Source organism: Halichondria panicea, chromosome 4 (genome assembly GCF_963675165.1).
Source record: "Halichondria panicea chromosome 4, odHalPani1.1, whole genome shotgun sequence".
NCBI lineage: Eukaryota > Metazoa > Porifera > Demospongiae > Suberitida > Halichondriidae > Halichondria > Halichondria panicea.
This window is the reverse complement of record NC_087380.1, coordinates 4,300,116-4,318,796: the sequence shown is the minus strand read 5'-3', so window position 1 is coordinate 4,318,796 and position 18,681 is coordinate 4,300,116. Positions and strand designations below refer to the sequence as shown.

Below are 18,681 nucleotides of genomic sequence, written 5' to 3'. Positions count from 1 at the left end.
TCAGAAAGGATTTAGCGTAATTTCTACAATATTTGATTGCATTTGTCCCCATTTATATAGCCAATTGTGGTATATAATTATTCATTTCCTGTAATCTTTAGTGCAATGTCAGGGATTATTGCTGATCACTGCATGACCAAGCCAATGACATTTATCAATTGCAGCCATGTGACTGTACTTATGTCCTATTGCACAGTTAAGTGTGCAATAAGTTCAGTAAGTTTTTATTGCACACTTTTTTTTATTATGATTCATCATCATTCAAGTCATTAAAAATGCAGCTTGAAGCTAGCTAGCTTGACACGTTTTAAACTGCTTCATAATTTTTTTATGATCAGCAATAAAACCTTTATAACAACACTAAACTATAGCTAAGTGTGTGTATACCACTTAATTCGAGGTAAGCTGAATAAATAGTATAATAATCATCATGTGCATAATTATGTACACTCAATGGAGTCAATGCACATGCACTGGCAATCCCGTTGATGCACCCATGCATACATCATAACGTATAGGTATTGTGCCAAAGATAAAAGAAGTCACATCTGCTATACATACATACGTATTAATTAATAAAAAAACATTTAGAAGAATCTAACCGTACTTTTGACTGCATGTGGAGGGCTTATTATCATTGGATCACTAGAGCCAAAAGCCAGGGACTGCAATATCAAATTTAACTGCAGGAAGTTGCTTACCCATTGATGATAGTGGGAATACCTACGCATGTAATACATTTGGAGAGAGCCGGAAGTGTGCTCAATACTAACCTGTCAAAGTTTATGTAAACAAGGAAATACGTTTTACAAGGTGAAACTTGAAAACACAATTGTGGGGGGGGATCTACTCTGAGGTATCTAATAACATAATTACGATTTGTGAGACATGGAGGCATTATTGATGCAGCTGACCTATCAAGTAGCTATAGAGTGTCACTGTAGTGTAGCTATAGAGCTTACTGGCTATAGAAATGTAATTAGGTAGCTATGTAAGTATTATTGGTGCTTTATAGTATCATATTTGGTGTGTCTAGTCTGTTTTGGCGATGAAGATGTTCCTCTATATACTATGTTTATCATGCATCTCCGTGCCTGCATGGTTGAGTTGCACAGTCTGTATCTTAGCGCTATACGCATAACCATTGCCATTATATATATGGTTGCCATAGTTATGTATTCTTGTGTAAACAGTAGCATAGTGCAACACATTAATTACAGAAAAGGTACAACAGGCGCGGTGCAGCTCTAGCAATTAGTCCAATAATTATCCGCCCACGTCGTATGTTTTTGCCGAGTGTAATCAGTGGCTAATTGCTTGAGCTGATTATAGCCTCAGGCAAAATTGCGTTTTCATTTTCTGTATAATTGACCAAAACAGCAGGACACCTACAGAGTTATTGATTATTACAATCATTATAGGTTGTAATTGGCAGACTGTTGGGATGTGTATGTATGTATGTGTGCTATGATAGTCCAAAAATGATAGCGTACAGAAATAATGCCATATTTTAGTGCATGCTTTGTCTGGCTGACTATTAAAGTACACTAATAAAATTAGTAATAAGTAACATTCGTGGAAAGGATTTTTTCTTTCTACAAACATATCTTCAGAAGATACGCCCAACACACAGCAAATATAAAATGTTTCCGTCACATGAATGGGCGTGTACAACACCGTAATAGCGGGTATATTTCGAGGGTATAAACTGTTAGAAAGATTTTGCAGAATTAATTTTCATAGACAATCAACTTTTTTGCATACATGTTGGCGCATGCATGAATGCACATTCGTGGGTATAAATGTTGCGTAATCAGCGAAAAACACAATACCCTCGAAATAATTATACCCGCTACATAAGGTACCGCATGTGCTTGCGCAACATATAATTAACGTAGAGCCACTTGAGATGTGGGCGTTTTACACACATAGTATGACATGCTCCACAACAATGGGTTGTATGAAGTAATTTATTCACCTTCATGCACTTTTGTTAGTGCCTATAAGGTCAAGTGTATCCTTTCGCCTCCTTCTGGAGTATACACTAGTCACGCAAACGTAATAATTTATTAAAAGTGGTGCTTAGTATACAGTAGACTCTCACTATTCCGGCTCTCTGAAGTACGGGGCCACCTCGATATACCGACCATTTGGCTTGGCACGGAATGCTAGCTATATGTTTACTGCACAAAACTCACCCTGAAGCACGGCCACTCGCTATTCCGTTAACCGGCCAGTGCTGGCTGTCCCAAACAAGGTTTTCAATGTAATTTTATACGTATATTACGGCCGGATATGACGTTTTGGGTGTGGTTTAGCAAATAAAATCGGATTACACTTAAATAGAGAACAGAATGATTCATTATCCTACATTATCCTCGGGACAAGAACCGCAAAAGTAGTCATTAGATTCGAGGTAAGGTCGTTTCTAAGCCGCGGCTATTTCCTGAGCTGCAGCCACCTCGCTATTCCGGCCAAGCTGCATGGTCCCAAGGGTGACCAGATTAACGAGAGTCTACTGTATACGGTATAGATCTAGTGCCAGTGCTATACATGAAAAAAACTTGAAAGCTCCTTTTATTTTTATTCAGGTCTCCATTCTCAGATATGCTATTAATGCTATGAACTGGCCATGCACCATATAGGCCTCCCATGTACTTGAAACACGACACCTATCTTGGGAAGCCGTGTAAATGAAAGCACCGCGGGTGCTGATGCCAAAGCTATACATAACATAAAGCTACTAATAATGATGCATTAATTTTGCTGCATTCAAACTCAAAGTGGTTCTTTCCCCAGCCAATCCTAGCAATTTTTCACATGGTTTTTGGAAAGATTAGTGTATGCATCCTAATGCAAGCTGCAACACACTTAATTCACATTAACAGTTGCACAAGCTGCGTAAAGTATGACACTCATGCTGTAATCAATTTTTCTACACAGTTGCTGTACCTTACGTCTTCTTTGAGTCGAGTCCAATGCAATTTCCAATGTTGCATGTATTGGAAATGAAACGAATATTCTCAACTGCACTCACAATGACATCCCAACAGAAGAAGTCGGTCTAATCTGTATACAGCAAACAGGTAAACAGAGTCATGTATGTGTCAGTGTTTAAGTTTATAGCCATGGCAGCATGAATAGCTAAGACTATTCGAAGGAAAATTCCTCCTAGAAATTTCTGACTCTTAGAATAGAACTTCTATATTGCCTCTGTATGGTCCAGTATATGTAATAAATAAGACAGTCATACATATGCAATTGACACAGAATGTGAGAACAATCAAGTGCGGATTCTAGATACCATGGGGAACAATGCAACAGAGGGTCTTGTGGAGATTTGTGTTGGTGGTCGATGGGGTACTGTTTGTGGCACTAGCCGGGACAACAGGGATGCAAGTATTGTGTGTCAACAACTTGGGCTGGAAACTTCAAGTACGATATTGCCTTTTTTCCTGCGTGAGCAGATTCACATATACATGTAGATACAGGGGGGAAAAGTTGTTGTTTCTTTAGTGGGTTTTCCTTGATTCTGAACATCATGCATAGAGCTAGCCATATAATTAAATACCAGTCCACAAATATGCTAATATAGAACCACAACAAACATAATTATGCATAGTTTAATATACGTTTCAGTGATCATTATTGACATGAACATTTACTTGTAGCTCCCATGGTTCTAAGCATCAACTCGATGCCATTGCCCGCTGAAGTTCCAATAGTGTTTGACGATGTTCAGTGCACCGGAGATGAAAATCAATTGGCTGACTGTTCCCGAGCTACACATGTCGAGGGTTGCACTCACAACTTAGATGCTGGTGTGAATTGTACAACTGGTAAGTGTATAAATAATATACCAGGGGTTTGAGAAATAACTTGGACATGCTGAGGCAATACAAAATCAAAATTAAGGAGCAACATTTAGAGCAAGCCGCACACAGTAATTTTGTTTTTCGTGGGCAAACTGACCTTGACAAAAATTTTAACCACGAAAATGTAGGCGTGGTTTACCGAATATAGGTTCAGAATTTAATCACAGATACACCTGTACTTATCAACATGCATATATAAATGGCGTGTTTTTGTATAATTATAGGAAATGGTGCTTCTGTAACACAAGTGTCCACACTTGTTCTACTGATCATGGCTGTTGGCTGCATATGGAGTATGTGACTGAGACCTTGAACCCATTGCATGGACCGTATAGCTACTGTAATAGAAAAATACTTTTTTAACACATAAATTATACTTTTACATGACCGAGCTATATATGCGAAACTAATTTTGATAATATAAATGTGATGTTAAACTGCATGACTCTTGCACATTTGTTATCAAGAACAGAAAAATCAATGGGCTGGCACAGAAAATCTGTTAAAGTTAAATACATAGCTATCGTATAAAGTGCTTATATATATCCGGAGAATTATCGTAGGAAGTATTTCTGCTGTGATTTGATTGGTTGGGACTCAGAAATGAATGAGTCCAGTTCATATGATACTGTGACTTCCAGTGACCGTGGATCAGACTTGATTTTATTGCACCGAATACTGCCTTTTATCAAGTCACCTGAATGCAATTAACAGTAACACACATGTTGTAATCACGTACAGTTCATTTAGTCTAGAGAGTAGATTACTACAAATGTGTGAGTAGTTGTACTTAAATGTAAATATCTTTTGATTGGAGCATTTCTAAGAAATGGTGTTGATACCCGTGTGTAGGTGAATGACTGAACTACAACATATCCAAAAATGTTTCCATGGAAACATAAGATGGTGGGTTTGTGGTGATTAATAGAACAACAGCAAATTGTTATAGTGGGTAATCGGTTAGAGTAATAAAACACTAACCTTAAACAGCTAAGGTCTTAGACTTTTATCACACAATAGATTAATGGTTTAGGTATCCTAACCATCCCTTTATGGGTCTTACATATGCTCACAGTGTCTATAATTCATGATTTACTGGTTTTTAAGTACACTTTTGATTAGAGTAATATCTTCTGAAAATTTTATAGCTTAGCTTTAAAAGTTCTCTGGTAAGTTTACAAATAAATGGGCTACATTTTAATACCAAGAACATCCTTTATGCTTATTCCATTGTTGAGATATCACTGAAAAGCTACATAATTTACTATTTTCTACTGTTTTGATGACATCACAAGCTGCTAACCACAAATCGATGACACTCAAATTACCCACATAAGTGGGCGTACAATAACTGTACGCCCACTTTTAATTACATTTGTGGTTGATTAAAGCATCATTGGTTTGTGGTTTGCAGCTGCTGATGTCATCAAAACAGTAGAAAATAGTAAATTATGTAGCTTTTCAGTGTTATCTCAGCAACGGAATAAGCATATAGGATGTTCTTGGTATCAAAATGTAGCCCATTTATCTGTAAACTTACTACAGAAATTTGAAAGCTAAGCTATTAATTTTTCAAAAGTTATTACTCTAACCAAAAGTGTACCTGAAAACCAGTAGATCATGAATTATAAACACTGTGAACATTTGTAACACCCATAAAGGGATGGCCAGGATACTTAAACCATTGAACAATTATGTGATGGAGTCTAGGACCTTAGCTGTACAAGATTACTGTTTTATTACTCTAACCGATTACCCACTATAACAATTTGCTGTTGTTCTATTAATCACCACAAACCCACCACCTTATGTTTCCATGGAAACATTTTTAGATATGTTGTAGTTCAGTCATTCACCTACACACGGGTATCAACACCATTTCTTAGAAATACTCCAATCAAAAGATATTTACATTTAAGTACAACTACTCACACATTTGTGGTAATCTACTCTCTAGACTAAATGAACTGTACCTATTATTATGGATAGTAGAGGAAGGGATTGTAAACGAGGGATTACGTGAGCTTATAGTAAGGCCTCTGGACAGTCCGCGTTGCAACTAATAGACACTTTCGGTTTATAGTGTGATCGCACTGGTTTAAGCCAAAGAGGAGGTATTGAAAAGAAGCAAATGAGAGAAAACTAGGTATATAGATAATAATTATGTATGAATAGCCCTAAAATAAAAAATTATGTCTTTAGGCATGGCTAGGTCCAAAATGGTATTAGCAAGAGTATAATTATAATAGAGAGAGAGTATCAAACGTAGGCATACTGTGTATCAGATGTATGCGGAGAGTAACGTGATTTCCTGTCTGTCATGGGCTTGGAATTTGCACACTGAGCAATTCAAGTGTAGGTGATGTATTCTATCAAAAAAGTAGATTACATAACACACACTTGGAAAGTGTGCAAATTCCAAGCCAATGACAGACAGGAAATCAAGTTACTCTCTGCATACATCTGATACACGGTATGCCTACGTTCGATACTCTCTCTCTATTACATACTCTTGATACTAGCTATAGAATTCATTTACACTCATTGTAGAACACTAATTTCAAAGATCTTACTTTTCTCTCTTTCTTTGTAGGGTAAACACTGACTATGAATGCTAAATGCAAATAAATGATCACCGTATCAAGTATCAGTGCACGATTGTATGTATAATTGAGAGTGGAAAAAAGTATTGGATATTGGATTATAACTACGAGTTGTTGGCCGATTTGGGTTGATTTACACTAACCCATTTTTGAGGAGAGTTTCTCACATAAGCTGATTTCATATCAAGGATTCAATCCATTAAATTTTGAAAACCACTGCTCCTATGTCACCGTAGTGTTGACGGGTGGAGATCTATCCTACATGTAGTTCTTGCCTGGAATGTTGATTGCTCTTCAAACGCCCCCTAATTACTTTCGGTATAAAAACAATGTAGAAATAAAATGGGAATTTATTACTACAAAGACAAAGTACTGAACATTGACTAACTAATTAATTCATGCATATTTCTTACTTTTTATTGATTGTTTGTTTTCGATGCCTAATCAGCTGCTCTCAACAAAAGCTCTTCTGGCAGGCTTTATAGCATGATCTGGAAAGCTCAGCACATAGTCGCGGCTGTAGTGGACTTTGTGACGCGGGCTGTCCGTGCAAAACAGTGTTAATAGCTGCATGCGTTTCCTATCCCCTTCCTCTACCTATCTAATGCTATTATACCCAAAACTGTCTACATATAAATTCGCAGTGTTTGTGAAGTTATACATGTATTTAATTTGCCTGTGTTAACTTGAAAGGGTTGGGCTAGATAAAAGACTGTCTGTTTCCAGTGTGTTGGCTCATCACGAGGGCTAGTGCTCATGTGCACTAGATTGGGCACTTGCTCAAACCCAATGTCAAAGTATCCAGCAAAAGCCTTCAAATGAAAAAGTAAGCAGTCAAATGCATAGAGTAAGTTGCATAAAATTACTTCAGTTTATGTGCTACACAATTTTTGTGTGTGCTTACGTGGCAAAGTGTGTCACTCTGTACAGTGAGCTCAAAATACGCCTCAAATTCCAAATCAGATACGCCAGTAGTGGATAAGTCAAACTTCTGCAATTGCATGAATGCACATTAATTTTCATGGTCAAACTGTGATATATGGCTTGCCAAAACATGCGGAGTAGGTAATACATAATGTTTCGGTGGAGCTTATAAATAGAGGGTAACACCAACTAAAATTTAATACAAAATACTCCATGGCTATAGGTAAATGGCACTCTCTAAATGCTACCCAAATTAGTCAGGCAAACAAGCATACATGCTACAAGCGTTTTATTACTATCTCTGTACAATTTACCAAGCTAATATGGTACAAAATGTGTCAGCGACCTAATTGTGTATTTTTCGCACCCTAGCGTCAGTTAAATTATAGTATAGATAGAAGTGCTTACATAAACACATGCTCATGTTCTGACCTTGACAGTGTCACTGGATGAGATGATGGAGTACTGGTCCACGACAGTCACTGAGGCATCTCTCAACACCTCCTCCTTCATACAGCTCATCTTAAAACCTGGAGTGCATGGGTGATAAGGCGATAGACCAATTATACTCTTTAGGTATGGTCTAAGTATATCAAAGAACATGCACATACACTAGGGAAAACTCAAAGATGCAAACATAAACTGTTGAAAAATTGGACGATAATTATACTACAGCTTTTGCTTTCACTATAGTATAGATACTGGAGTAGCCAACCGTGAAGTTTACCACAATTAATACTCACCATATACACAATCCCAGAATCGTATCTTTGAATCCCAATCATACTTGTTACCGAGGGCAACCAAACTTATGCTGCACACATTTGGAAACACTGCAGCATAGGCAGAAATATATAAAGACAATTATTGATTTATAATGTAACGTAAATTTTCTTGCTACCCATAAAATCGATTTCGTAATGTAGACTCTCGCTATCATGGTTCTCTGATTTTGGCCACCTCGATATACTGGCCATTTGGTTTGGCACGGATTGCTAGCTAGATGTTTACTGCACAAAACTTGCCCTGAAATGTGGCCACTCACTATTCTGTATATTGGCCACTGGCTGCCTCAAACTAGGTTTTTAATGTACGTTTATTACGGCTGGATATGAAGTTTTGGGTGTGGTTTGGCAGATAAAATAAATGGGAGCATAATGATTCATTATCCTCGAGACAGAACCGCAAAATTAGTTCAGATTCGAGGTAGGGTCGTTTTTTAGTGAGGCTATTTTCTGACATGCGGCCACCTCGCTACTCCGGCCAAGCTACATGTACCCCAAGGGTGGCCAGATAACGAGAGTCGATCTACTGCACATGCATTTTGGTCGTATACTACACGTACCTACAGTATAGACATTTAAACAGTATTGTGATTGTGGTTTAAAAATGTTTATGAAGGTAACAAAATTCAACGAACATCAACTCCATTTTACTATTAACTAATCGTGTGTGCTCAAGTTCTCCTGCAATAATATATATATACCTCTAGCTTGGTCCTTGAGCCATTTGTCTCTGGCAAATATCACAGTATCCAGCATAGACTCAAACAGAAGGAAATAACCCTGCACACTGGGAGTAAATACACGAGCCACAAACACTGGCGAAACTCACGTACCATCCATTCTGAGATGATAATGTCCACCTTGTCCACTGGCAACTGCACTTCCTCTACTTTCCCCCTGATGAGAGTGATTCTGTCTTCAAAGCCATTCTCCCTGCAAGCGAATGTAAATCTCACAACTGGTGGCCATAGCCAATAAATTAGCCAATAAATTATATCTTAGTACTGTATGTACATATAATATATTATACACGTGGCTATATATTGATGACCCTAACAACAATGAAAATACAAGCAAAATAATTATAAAAAATACAGGAATAAAAATTGCACAAAAATAATGAGGTCATGCCTACATGTGCGGCGGCTTGGTGAGTCACGCCCATACCATAATAGTAGAGCACACCAAATTTTCGAGGCACGTAATGGTTTTTTGTAGATTGATCTTGAACCTCAAATTTTGGGATGATCGTTGTATACTTCCAGTAGTGTTAAGGGTAGGGGAGCCTCGTTTCACGAATGTTTATTGAAAATCTACCGCTAATACGGTAGCAGGGGTTTCCAGGTACACACGGCAACCTGCATAGCGCAACATTTTTAGGGGCTTATTTTCACGGGTTAGCAATCCTACACGAAAAGTAATTCCACGAACTTTAAAATACAATATACAAAGATTAAAGGCATGGCCTGCATGGGGATACTTCCGGTAAGCAGTCAACCCACAAAAACGAAATGCTTTTAGAGGTCATTTCAGTGCCTCGAAAATTTCGCGCTATATACGGTATGTGCAAAGTCTGGACTTCAACTTCCTGGAAATTACCCAGTATAATATAATTATGGTCAAATTGAAAACCAACATAACACACGACACTTGCATCATAACCACGAAATTCAGAACAATATTAGACTGTTAGACAGAACACTATTAGACTAGACTCTGGGAGAGCTGTTGACCAATTAAGTAAATAGTTTTACCTACTGTATAGTAGTGAAAGTCATGGTGCTTCATACTCTATTTCATTATCAGTTGGTAGCTGTTCTTCTGATATATGTGCAACAAGCAGATCAACAAGGTGGGTAGTCTGGACTCTATAATTTCCACACAACAGTGTAGCACTAGTTGAAGAAAACTAAAAACTTATTACAAAAACTACCTCCTTACATATACCTATTTATTTTCCTCTACTAGAATGTATGTATGAGTACATTGAACAGCCACCGCCGTCGGGATCTGCCATTAACTGTAATTTTTATGGTTCAGTCCTCAGACTTCAATGTGCCATAACAGCACCACTTGATACAGCAGTCAACATCAACTGGTACCACCATAATGACAACATAACCACTGAACTGACTACTAACCAATTGGAAACATCTACTGAAGATGTAATAAGTGGAAGAGAAACATTTAGATCTGTACTCACTCTGACCAACATTCAGCCAGCGGTTGATACTGGAGATTATTACTGCCAAGCTGCTATCAACAGCTTTAATCTTCAACCTAGTGACACTTTCACTCTCAGTAGTGATGATATAATTAACTTTATGGTACTTAGGGATTGTGAATCAATAGAAGTATTTTACATATCCTCAATAAAATGTGCCGATATAGTTACACCCTCACACTCTACACACTCTACTACACCCACACAAACTATGGATTACACCTTCACACACAAGCTCCGTGAAAGTGCCTCTCCTCTCATCCTCCAAAATCATTAACACGAGTGGAACAATCAGTAAACCCTACTGCTGCTCCTGGAGTTGGAGTAGGGATCTACATAACTATAGGTGTGATTGCTGTATTCGGCCTGTTTTTTCTTATCATATCAATAACACTGATTGTTGCACTGTGCCTACTTAAAAGGAAACAGAAGGACATCCTGACTCAGACACGTGAGTTCTACTTAATTTATCCATTGAGAATGAGATTACGTTTTGTAGTGTGTATCTTATATCCCAGTGAATTAGAGTAAATTGCTTACAACTTATTTTTCACTCACCCATAATAAATGTCTCTACTCTACACATCAATTACAGGTTCATTACCAGCTGAATATGAAGTACCACTCAACTCTGAAGCTGTACACAACGAGAATGGGCAAACATTCACAGTGAAGTCCAACGATGCTTACACGACTACTACCATGGCCGACAGTAGGCCAGGTACTACAGTCGAGGAACAGCTCAGAATGTCTTCAAATGAAGCATACAGCACTGCTGTCGAGTATAATGAAGACAATGAAGACAATGAGTACGATTATATTACGTAAATAACGTTCTCAATAGAATCAACATTATCCATTATCCATTACCCTGTTAATTATTTAGCGTTGTGTGTCTTTTACATACAACATTATTTTGCTATTAATTTTAACCTGAGGAGCATAGGCGGCCATGGGTTAATTATGTTTATCTGTATTACGTATGATAATTATATTTTCGCGAGTATTAATTTCTGCTATTTCTGCAAATGTCTCAAAAATGTGTACTTGCAGATAATTGGAAAATGCAATGAATCTCATTAAAACCAACTTTGCGAGTAATTATAAACAAACACATCAGGAGCATATGCATACATGTAGACGGAGCATCTTGCAATGCATATAGTAGTGCGGATTCACTATCGTCTAACCACATTTCCTTGTTTGTAATGTGCTAAGTCCTCTGTACACACGTGGCTATTGATCTGAATAATGTAGCTTAGTGGTTTGACATAATTACCATAGTGCGACATTTTCGAGGGGCTTAATTTTCACTGTTTTCATGTCAGCAATCCTACTAATTCCTTGGCTATTAGTTAGTTACACGCGGCTCAGGTAACAATAGAGGGAAGGGCTGGAAATGGAACGCCTTGTTTATGTCACTAATCACAGTGAGGAAAGACGTATCTGTGACCAAGAACTTTCTACATTCAAAACAATAGTTGCTACTTTCATCAACAAGATAAGTAACGAATTCATATAAACGAATGCAAATAGATTGTATCCTTACCTCACAATATCCATAGCCTTGTAGACAATACTGGACTGGTCCACTCCGTACACTCTTTTGGCACCAGCTTGAGCAGCAAACATAGACAGCACGCCAGTACCACACCCAACATCCAAAACCACTTTGTCTTTAAAAAGCTCTGGGTTTCTCTCTATAAAGATCCTGTACGTTTCTGTGCGTACCTCATCTTTGAGCATCTCCTCGTGAATGGAGTGATGTGAGTAGGAGTGAAAGTAGCCATCACTGTCCAGATCAATGGAGGATGAGTCACTAGTGGATTGAGGTTCACCGTCCAACACAATGGCCTGAACTGCTGACCTGCATTGGCAAAATAGAACAAGCAATGTGGATAAAAATTGGAGGTACAAATGACAACATTCCACTTCAACCTGTAACACATGCACATCGTTGTTTCTGCAAGGCTTGATTGACCCTACACTTGTCTTCCTTGTGTCAGGATACACTGTTAAGAAAACTGCTGATTGAAAGCTAGTGCATTGATCTTAGTAGCTGACGTCACAATAGCATTTTGAAGCTTAACAGGATACTTGGTCATTACCTGGAAATGGTCTTTAACAAGTAGACACGTGGCTAACCCCAAGGCATGTCAATTTGATCTCTTAAATTCTCGAACTTCGAAAAACAACAACGAACACAGCTTACACAATCACACACACACGGCATATCGTATTACTACAAACACACGAGCTTTGCAAGTGCTAGTGGCTTTGCAAAATAAGATTAGCATGTATGACATTAAAATCCTAGAGTGTTGATCTTTGTAGCTGACGCCATAAAATAGCATTTTGAAGCTTAACAGGGATACCTTGTCATTACCTCATTAACAAGTAGACATGTGGCTAACCAAGGCATTCAATATGATCTCTTAAATTCTCGAACTTCAAAAAACGACAACGAACACAGCTTACACAATCACACACACATGGCATATCATATTACTACAAACACACGAACTTTGCAAGTTGCTAGTGGCTTCGCAATAAGATTAGCATGTATGACATTAAAATCCTTGCCAGATCGGAAATTCCCATATTGCTGCTCGTTTGGCTCATTCTTCGCAGGGGTTTTTGCTCACAAAACATTGCAGTAATTGAATACACTTAGAGCAGTTTCACCACTGATAAAACCATCACGAATTCTTAGGTTTTCCAACTGGCCACAAGGTTGACCTTACGCACAAGCAAATGAGGTCACCTATCTAGCTACTAGCAAAAGTTGAGCCACCAGCCCTGTACATACACCATGTACATGTATCGAGAAATGTCTGTAGAGAAGGCATTGCTAAACATTTTTACAGTCTTTTTTGTGTTAAGCAGTGCTATCAAGGTAACTACTGGTTTGAAGAATGTACTGTTCCTTGCTGTTGATGATCTGAGGCCTGAACTTGGCACCTATGGAATGGACTTTATTAAATCTCCTAATATTGACAAGCTAGCCTCCGAGTCACTCGTGTTTGACAGAGCGTACTGTCAGGTAGCATTATGTTCACCATCTCGAGCTTCTCTCCTCACCGGAAGACGTCCAGACACTAATCATGTTTGGAAGATAGCTATTGACGAATACTGGAGGATGTTCACGAATGCAACAACTATACCACAGTATTTCAAAGAGAACGGTTACATGAGTGCTGGTATAGGAAAGATCTTTCATGCAGGCGCACCTAGTGGATACGACGATATAAAGTATTCATGGAGTGTACCTTACTTCCATGCCCCAAAAGATTCTGCTAATGATATGTCATGGCATTCTTTCAACACTAACACTACCAACCTACAGGATGGGAAGATTGCTGACTACGCTGTCAACACTCTCAGAGAGATCAATCAAAATCGTACAAAAGGAGACACCAGACCTTTCTTTATTGCTGTTGGTTTCCATAAGCCTCATCTTCCTTTCTATTGTGCTAAAAAGTTTTACGACATGTACCCACAAGCCACTCAGATAGCACTCCCAAAAAATCCAGGTGTACCGAAAAACTTTCCCCCAATTGCAAGAGGGCTAGGATCAATCTATAAGTATCGTGACACCAAAATGTTCTACCCAAACATAACGAAGTGTCAGACAGATGTACAAGCATCATTCTATGGAGAAGGTTGTACCATTTCAGATGATTACACTCGTGTATTAAGAAGGGGTTACTATGCATGTGTGAGTCAGACCGACGACCAAATTGGAAAAGTAATTAGTGAAATGACATCGCTAGGGTTTGCAGACGACACCATCATTGTTTTTTGGGGCGATCACGGCTGGCAGTTGGGCGAACACAATCATTGGTGCAAACAAACTAATTTTGAAGATGCAACACGTGTACCGTTCATGTTGAGGGTTCCTGGGGTCACAGACAAAGGCATGCGTACTAGCGCTCTAGTTGAACTCATCGACATCTTCCCGACAATCACTGAGCTAGCTGGTATTAAGGTACCTCCAATGTGTCCTGTTGGAGACAAGCAACCTCTGGCGTGTGTGGAGGGGACTAGTCTAACTCCTCTACTCCAGAACCCTAACATGCAATTCAAGAAAGCAGCCTTCTCTCAATACCCCCGACCTGCTGAGGGCATGACTGTTATACCAAATAAGCATCCATTTAACGATTCAGAGCATGATGAAAATGTAATGGGTTACTCCATTCGAGTGGACCAGTATCGTTTCACAGAATGGTATCGTTTCAACCACACCACAGCAACACCAAACTTTACAGATATTTGGGCCACAGAGCTTTATAACCATACTGAGGCCACTGTTTTCTTCAACGATGAGAATATCAACGTGGCCAGGGAGCCAGACATACAAGGCTTGGTGGAGACCCTTCGTAAAACACTTCAAGCAGGCTGGAGAGCAGCTATGCCATAAATATGATTAAATGTATGCTACATGTATGTCATCAAGGTTACAGTAAACTGTTTGTCATTAATTATTCATGAGCTAGATCTAGTGATTGTGAGCCAGCTGAAACGCAGTAGTCAGTTCATGGCTCGAATATACATAGATAGATTAGGTACAGTCTACTGTAGCTTCACTACATGCAGGGCGGCTTGAAGAGATATTTTTAAAAAAAAGCTACAAGAGGCTGTTTTCCTTGACTCTGACCGCCATTTTAAGTTAAGTTAGTGCACATAATAATAACTAGTGTTCAAGCTGGCGCTGTGCTAATGCCTCTCGCCATGTTGCTTTCGCTGAAAAGTATTAGAGTATTATACTAGTTTCTATAATGAATTTTATATTAAAGTTAACTTATCTATATAAAGTCATTGAGAAAAAAAGACTTATTTACATGCATCTATTGTTGTATTATGTGGCTTACTAGGACCTCTAGAAAGAAGAAAATTGATTCTTCCATGCAGGATCTGTATACAGTTCAGTGTATATAATATGTAAGAAGAAAAGACCTGTGTACATGCATATTGTTATCTATAATATTATTGTTATATGGTAGTGTTTTGTGGCTTACCAGGCCTTCAAGACAAAGATGATTCTGCCAGGAGGATCTGGATCTGGATCTTGGATATTATTTCTCACACATGGGGAATGAGCGCGCATGCGCATTACATCCATAGGAATAATTAAAGGGTGTGTCCAAAGATCACAAATGGCTACTGCTAGCTAGCTAGCTGTTTTAACAGATATTTTCTGAGTATTGTAGCTAACAAAAAGCTAGCGCTTTAGTGCAAGGCTAACTCATATGTTGAATAGAAAGTTTGTGCGGACAGATGATGCTATGAAAGATTCTGAAGAGACTGCAACAGCCTTCAATGTGAGTCAAACTAGCCATAACTCGAGAAAGAAGCTTTAGTTTGCTAATCCACGAATCAAAATCCAAGAGAACGTGGCTAAAAGCCTATAGAAGCTGTTAGCTTTCGTCGCATTGCAACCGTTGAGCAGTTACAGCTGGAACAGACACACAGACAGACACACACACACACACACACACACACACACACACACACACACACACACACACAGTCAGCTTTACCGTATCCCTCGTGCGGCTATGCCTCGAGGCATAATAATAATTTTGTGAGAGTTTCTTGGCCTGGAAAGAAAAAATGCTTCGACCCGCCCTTCAGAATGGTAAGAAGCATCATATAAGAGCAAGAACACAGAGCTAGAAGTGTTTTTGGAAGTTTAAAATGACTACTAGTTTGTTATTTCTAGTAACTTGATGATCGCTCAGAGTTTCCACTGGAAAATGTTTTGAAGACTGATACTTGTCATACAGGATGATACACCAATATATTCACCATGTATGTGCTTCAAACTTCTATCATGGCATTTATAGTTTCACAAAAATCGAAATCATGTTAAGGTTACGGTAAACAGTTTGCTCATAAATATTATTATAATGATTTTTGTGAAACTATAAATGCCATGAGAGAAGTTTGAAGCACATACCGTATAGCGCGAAATTTTCGAGGGGCTTAATTTTCGCGGATTTCGTGGGTTAGAATTCTACACGAAAATTAAGTCCACGAAATGGTTTTTAGAGGTCAATCCACAAAATATAAGTGCCTCGAAAATTTCGCGCTATACGGTACATGATAAATATATCGGTGTGTCAATCTGTATGACAAGTATCAATCTTCAAAACATCTTTCAGTGGAAGCTCTGAGCGATCATCAAGTTACTTGAAACAACACAAACCAGTAGTCATTTTATGCTTCCAAAAATACTTCTGGCTCCGTGTTCTTGCTCTTATAGGATACTTCTTACCATTCTGGAGGGCTACACGAAGCGTTTTTTTGTTCCAGGCGAGGAAACTCTCACAAAACAAAAATATGTACTTACAAAATGGCTGACAGAGCCAAGGAAAACAGCCTCTTGTGAGCTTTTCAGTAGCCTTTTTAAAAAATATCTCTTCGTGTGGCCTTAAGCTTAAGCACTCACTAAAAGATAATATAATTATGTATGCTTATATCAATTAATAAGTGAAATCCTTCTACAAGAAATCGTAGGCTGCTGTATTAGGAGGTTGCACATTTTCAGCTCCTAGGGAAACCCGGCCTGTTCTTATAATTATATGTAAGTTTCGAATGCGCATTTAGGATAAATAAAAGCATGCACTTTCAATTCGCAACCAGGGTCATTCACAAATGATTACCTACACGTTCGAAATCCCTATAATTATTATAGTACATCGAACTTATGCTTATCTAATGGTGCAAAATTTATCACTGCTTGAATGAGTGTCTTGGCTCTAGTATACACAATCTACATAATTATCATGAATACCAAATAATTATTTCCCTTGCGCCTAACCATTCTTTGTGTTATAAACATGCAATAGCTGTACAAACACCTACGGCTCCAGTGGGTGCAATACCAACGAGGCTGATAATCTATACCGTATAGCGGGTAATTTTCATGGGGTAAATATTCGTTATTTTCGTGGGAAAGCTGACCTCTTAACGTAGGTGTGGCTTACCGGAACGTATAAATGCAGTGCAGGCAACGGACTAAAGGACATTTTTACTCACAAAAACCACCGTTTTCGAGTTGAACGAATTTTTTGACCCCACGAAAATTACCCGCTATATGGTAAATATGTTGCTGGTTTCTCATTGAGCTCACCTCATACTCTCAAGGTCGACATGGGCTCTTGACAGTGCTTCTTTGTACACTGCCACTTGTTTTTCCATGTCTGTTAGCTGTGACCCCAAATCCACGTCACTGTGAGAGGAGGGGTTAGAGTCAGCTGGGGTGGGTTCAAAGTCCAACTGCAGGAGTGGATCATCAACAATAACTGGCTGAAGGTAGCAATCGTCTTCCCAGGGAAATGGAGACACAGCACTCATAACTTGGGAAGGAGAAACATTCTGCATATTGAAAAATTGATACATTACCATTCATTTAGGCAGGTTACCGTATAGCGTAAATTTCATTGGTGCAAATTTTTGCATGCAGTTAAATATTTCGTATTCTACAATTTTTGTACAGCTCTGCCTCAGAATGGTGGCATAGGATTTTTCACCATATGAAAATAACCAGCTTTACGGTATTATACAATGTAAGCTATGACCTTAATCAATATTATTGCTGACCCTTATAATTTATAATTATGCTCTATATATAATATTTGTGTCTGACTTATATTTTAATGCACATGTTTGATTCCCATGCTCCCAACTTCTGACCACCCTGATAGGAACTGACGCTTGCATTTTTACCCTGCAGCTTGCATTTGCAAGCCATCATTCCCACCCACTAAATTGTGACTATTAATGAACGTTGAGAGAACATTAATTTTAGAGATGGTACTAGTTTTAGTTCATATAAGGTACCTCTTTTCGAATGAAGTTGATGAGCTTGATACATAGGTAGAACTGCATCCCTACGTGATGAAAATATTTAAATGTTGCATAACATAAGCAAGTCACCCTACCTCTTTCTTTGATAAAACTCATCAGGTCAAATTCATGGTCTACAGTGCAGTGCTCCAGCACAGCATTAGCTCCTTGCTCGAGCTCCTTGCTGCAAAATATGCACTGACACATTACATCCATGGCCTCCTCTCCCTCCCAGTCACTGCCACCCTCACTGTCTGTAGGTGTAGAGCTCATTGTAAAAGCAGATGCTGCATGTAGAGATGAGCAGCTTTCCCAAGACTTCCGAGAATAGCACAAAAGTTCTACGTACGTAGAAATTTAGGTATAGCTAGCTAGCTACCTGGACTCCACGTGGCTGTTGGGTGGGAGAACTAGGTCCG

The 18,681-nt window shown here is 38.7% G+C and overlaps 3 protein-coding genes and 1 long non-coding RNA gene across 4 annotated transcripts; 3 read left to right on the top strand and 1 right to left on the bottom strand.

Annotated features, from left to right (window-relative positions):
- The first annotated feature begins 2,979 nt into the window (after nucleotides 1-2,979).
- Nucleotides 2,980-4,241, top strand: LOC135334690 (galectin-3-binding protein-like). Its single transcript, XM_064529967.1, has 4 exons — nucleotides 2,980-3,086; nucleotides 3,271-3,435; nucleotides 3,672-3,839; nucleotides 4,100-4,241. Exons 2-4 carry the CDS (start codon nucleotides 3,306-3,308, stop codon nucleotides 4,174-4,176), a joined length of 375 nt encoding a protein of 124 aa, XP_064386037.1. The 5' UTR covers nucleotides 2,980-3,086; nucleotides 3,271-3,305; the 3' UTR covers nucleotides 4,177-4,241.
- A 66-nt stretch (nucleotides 4,242-4,307) lies between these two features.
- On the bottom strand, nucleotides 4,308-18,679 carry LOC135334685 (uncharacterized). The gene is made up of 11 exons (XM_064529961.1): nucleotides 18,358-18,679; nucleotides 18,257-18,306; nucleotides 17,547-17,791; nucleotides 11,961-12,278; nucleotides 9,021-9,120; nucleotides 8,889-8,967; nucleotides 8,146-8,235; nucleotides 7,835-7,932; nucleotides 7,383-7,469; nucleotides 7,155-7,290; nucleotides 4,308-4,572 (listed from the first exon to the last, which is right to left on the bottom strand). Exons 1-11 carry the CDS (start codon nucleotides 18,533-18,535, stop codon nucleotides 4,430-4,432), a joined length of 1,524 nt encoding a protein of 507 aa, XP_064386031.1. The 5' UTR covers nucleotides 18,536-18,679; the 3' UTR covers nucleotides 4,308-4,429.
- On the top strand, nucleotides 9,599-11,435 carry LOC135334694 (uncharacterized). The gene is made up of 3 exons (XR_010394361.1): nucleotides 9,599-10,039; nucleotides 10,156-10,862; nucleotides 11,007-11,435. It is a non-coding gene; the product is annotated as an uncharacterized LOC135334694 (long non-coding RNA).
- LOC135334684 (iduronate 2-sulfatase-like) lies at nucleotides 13,147-14,881 on the top strand. The gene has a single exon (XM_064529960.1). The coding sequence runs from the start codon at nucleotides 13,224-13,226 to the stop codon at nucleotides 14,829-14,831; it is 1,608 nt and encodes a 535-aa protein (XP_064386030.1). The 5' UTR covers nucleotides 13,147-13,223; the 3' UTR covers nucleotides 14,832-14,881.
- Nucleotides 18,680-18,681: the final 2 nt, after the last annotated feature.

Bases quoted from the DNA above. Each gene is read 5' to 3' on its own strand.
- LOC135334684 (XM_064529960.1), top strand. From the start codon at position 13,224: ATGTACATGTATCGAGAAATGTCTGTAGAGAAGGCATTGCTAAACATT.
- LOC135334690 (XM_064529967.1), top strand. From the start codon at position 3,306: ATGGGGAACAATGCAACAGAGGGTCTTGTGGAGATTTGTGTTGGTGGT. The intron at 3,436-3,671 runs GTACGATATTGC...ATTTACTTGTAG, and splicing joins ACTTGGGCTGGAAACTTCAA to CTCCCATGGTTCTAAGCATC. The intron at 3,840-4,099 runs GTAAGTGTATAA...GTATAATTATAG, and splicing joins TGGTGTGAATTGTACAACTG to GAAATGGTGCTTCTGTAACA.
- LOC135334685 (XM_064529961.1), bottom strand. From the start codon at position 18,535: ATGAGCTCTACACCTACAGACAGTGAGGGTGGCAGTGACTGGGAGGGA. The intron at 17,792-18,256 runs GTACCTTATATG...TTCAATATGCAG, and splicing joins TCAACTTCATTCGAAAAGAG to AATGTTTCTCCTTCCCAAGT. The intron at 4,573-7,154 runs GCAAATTAAATA...AATTGCATTCAG, and splicing joins ACCCTTTCAAGTTAACACAG to GTGACTTGATAAAAGGCAGT.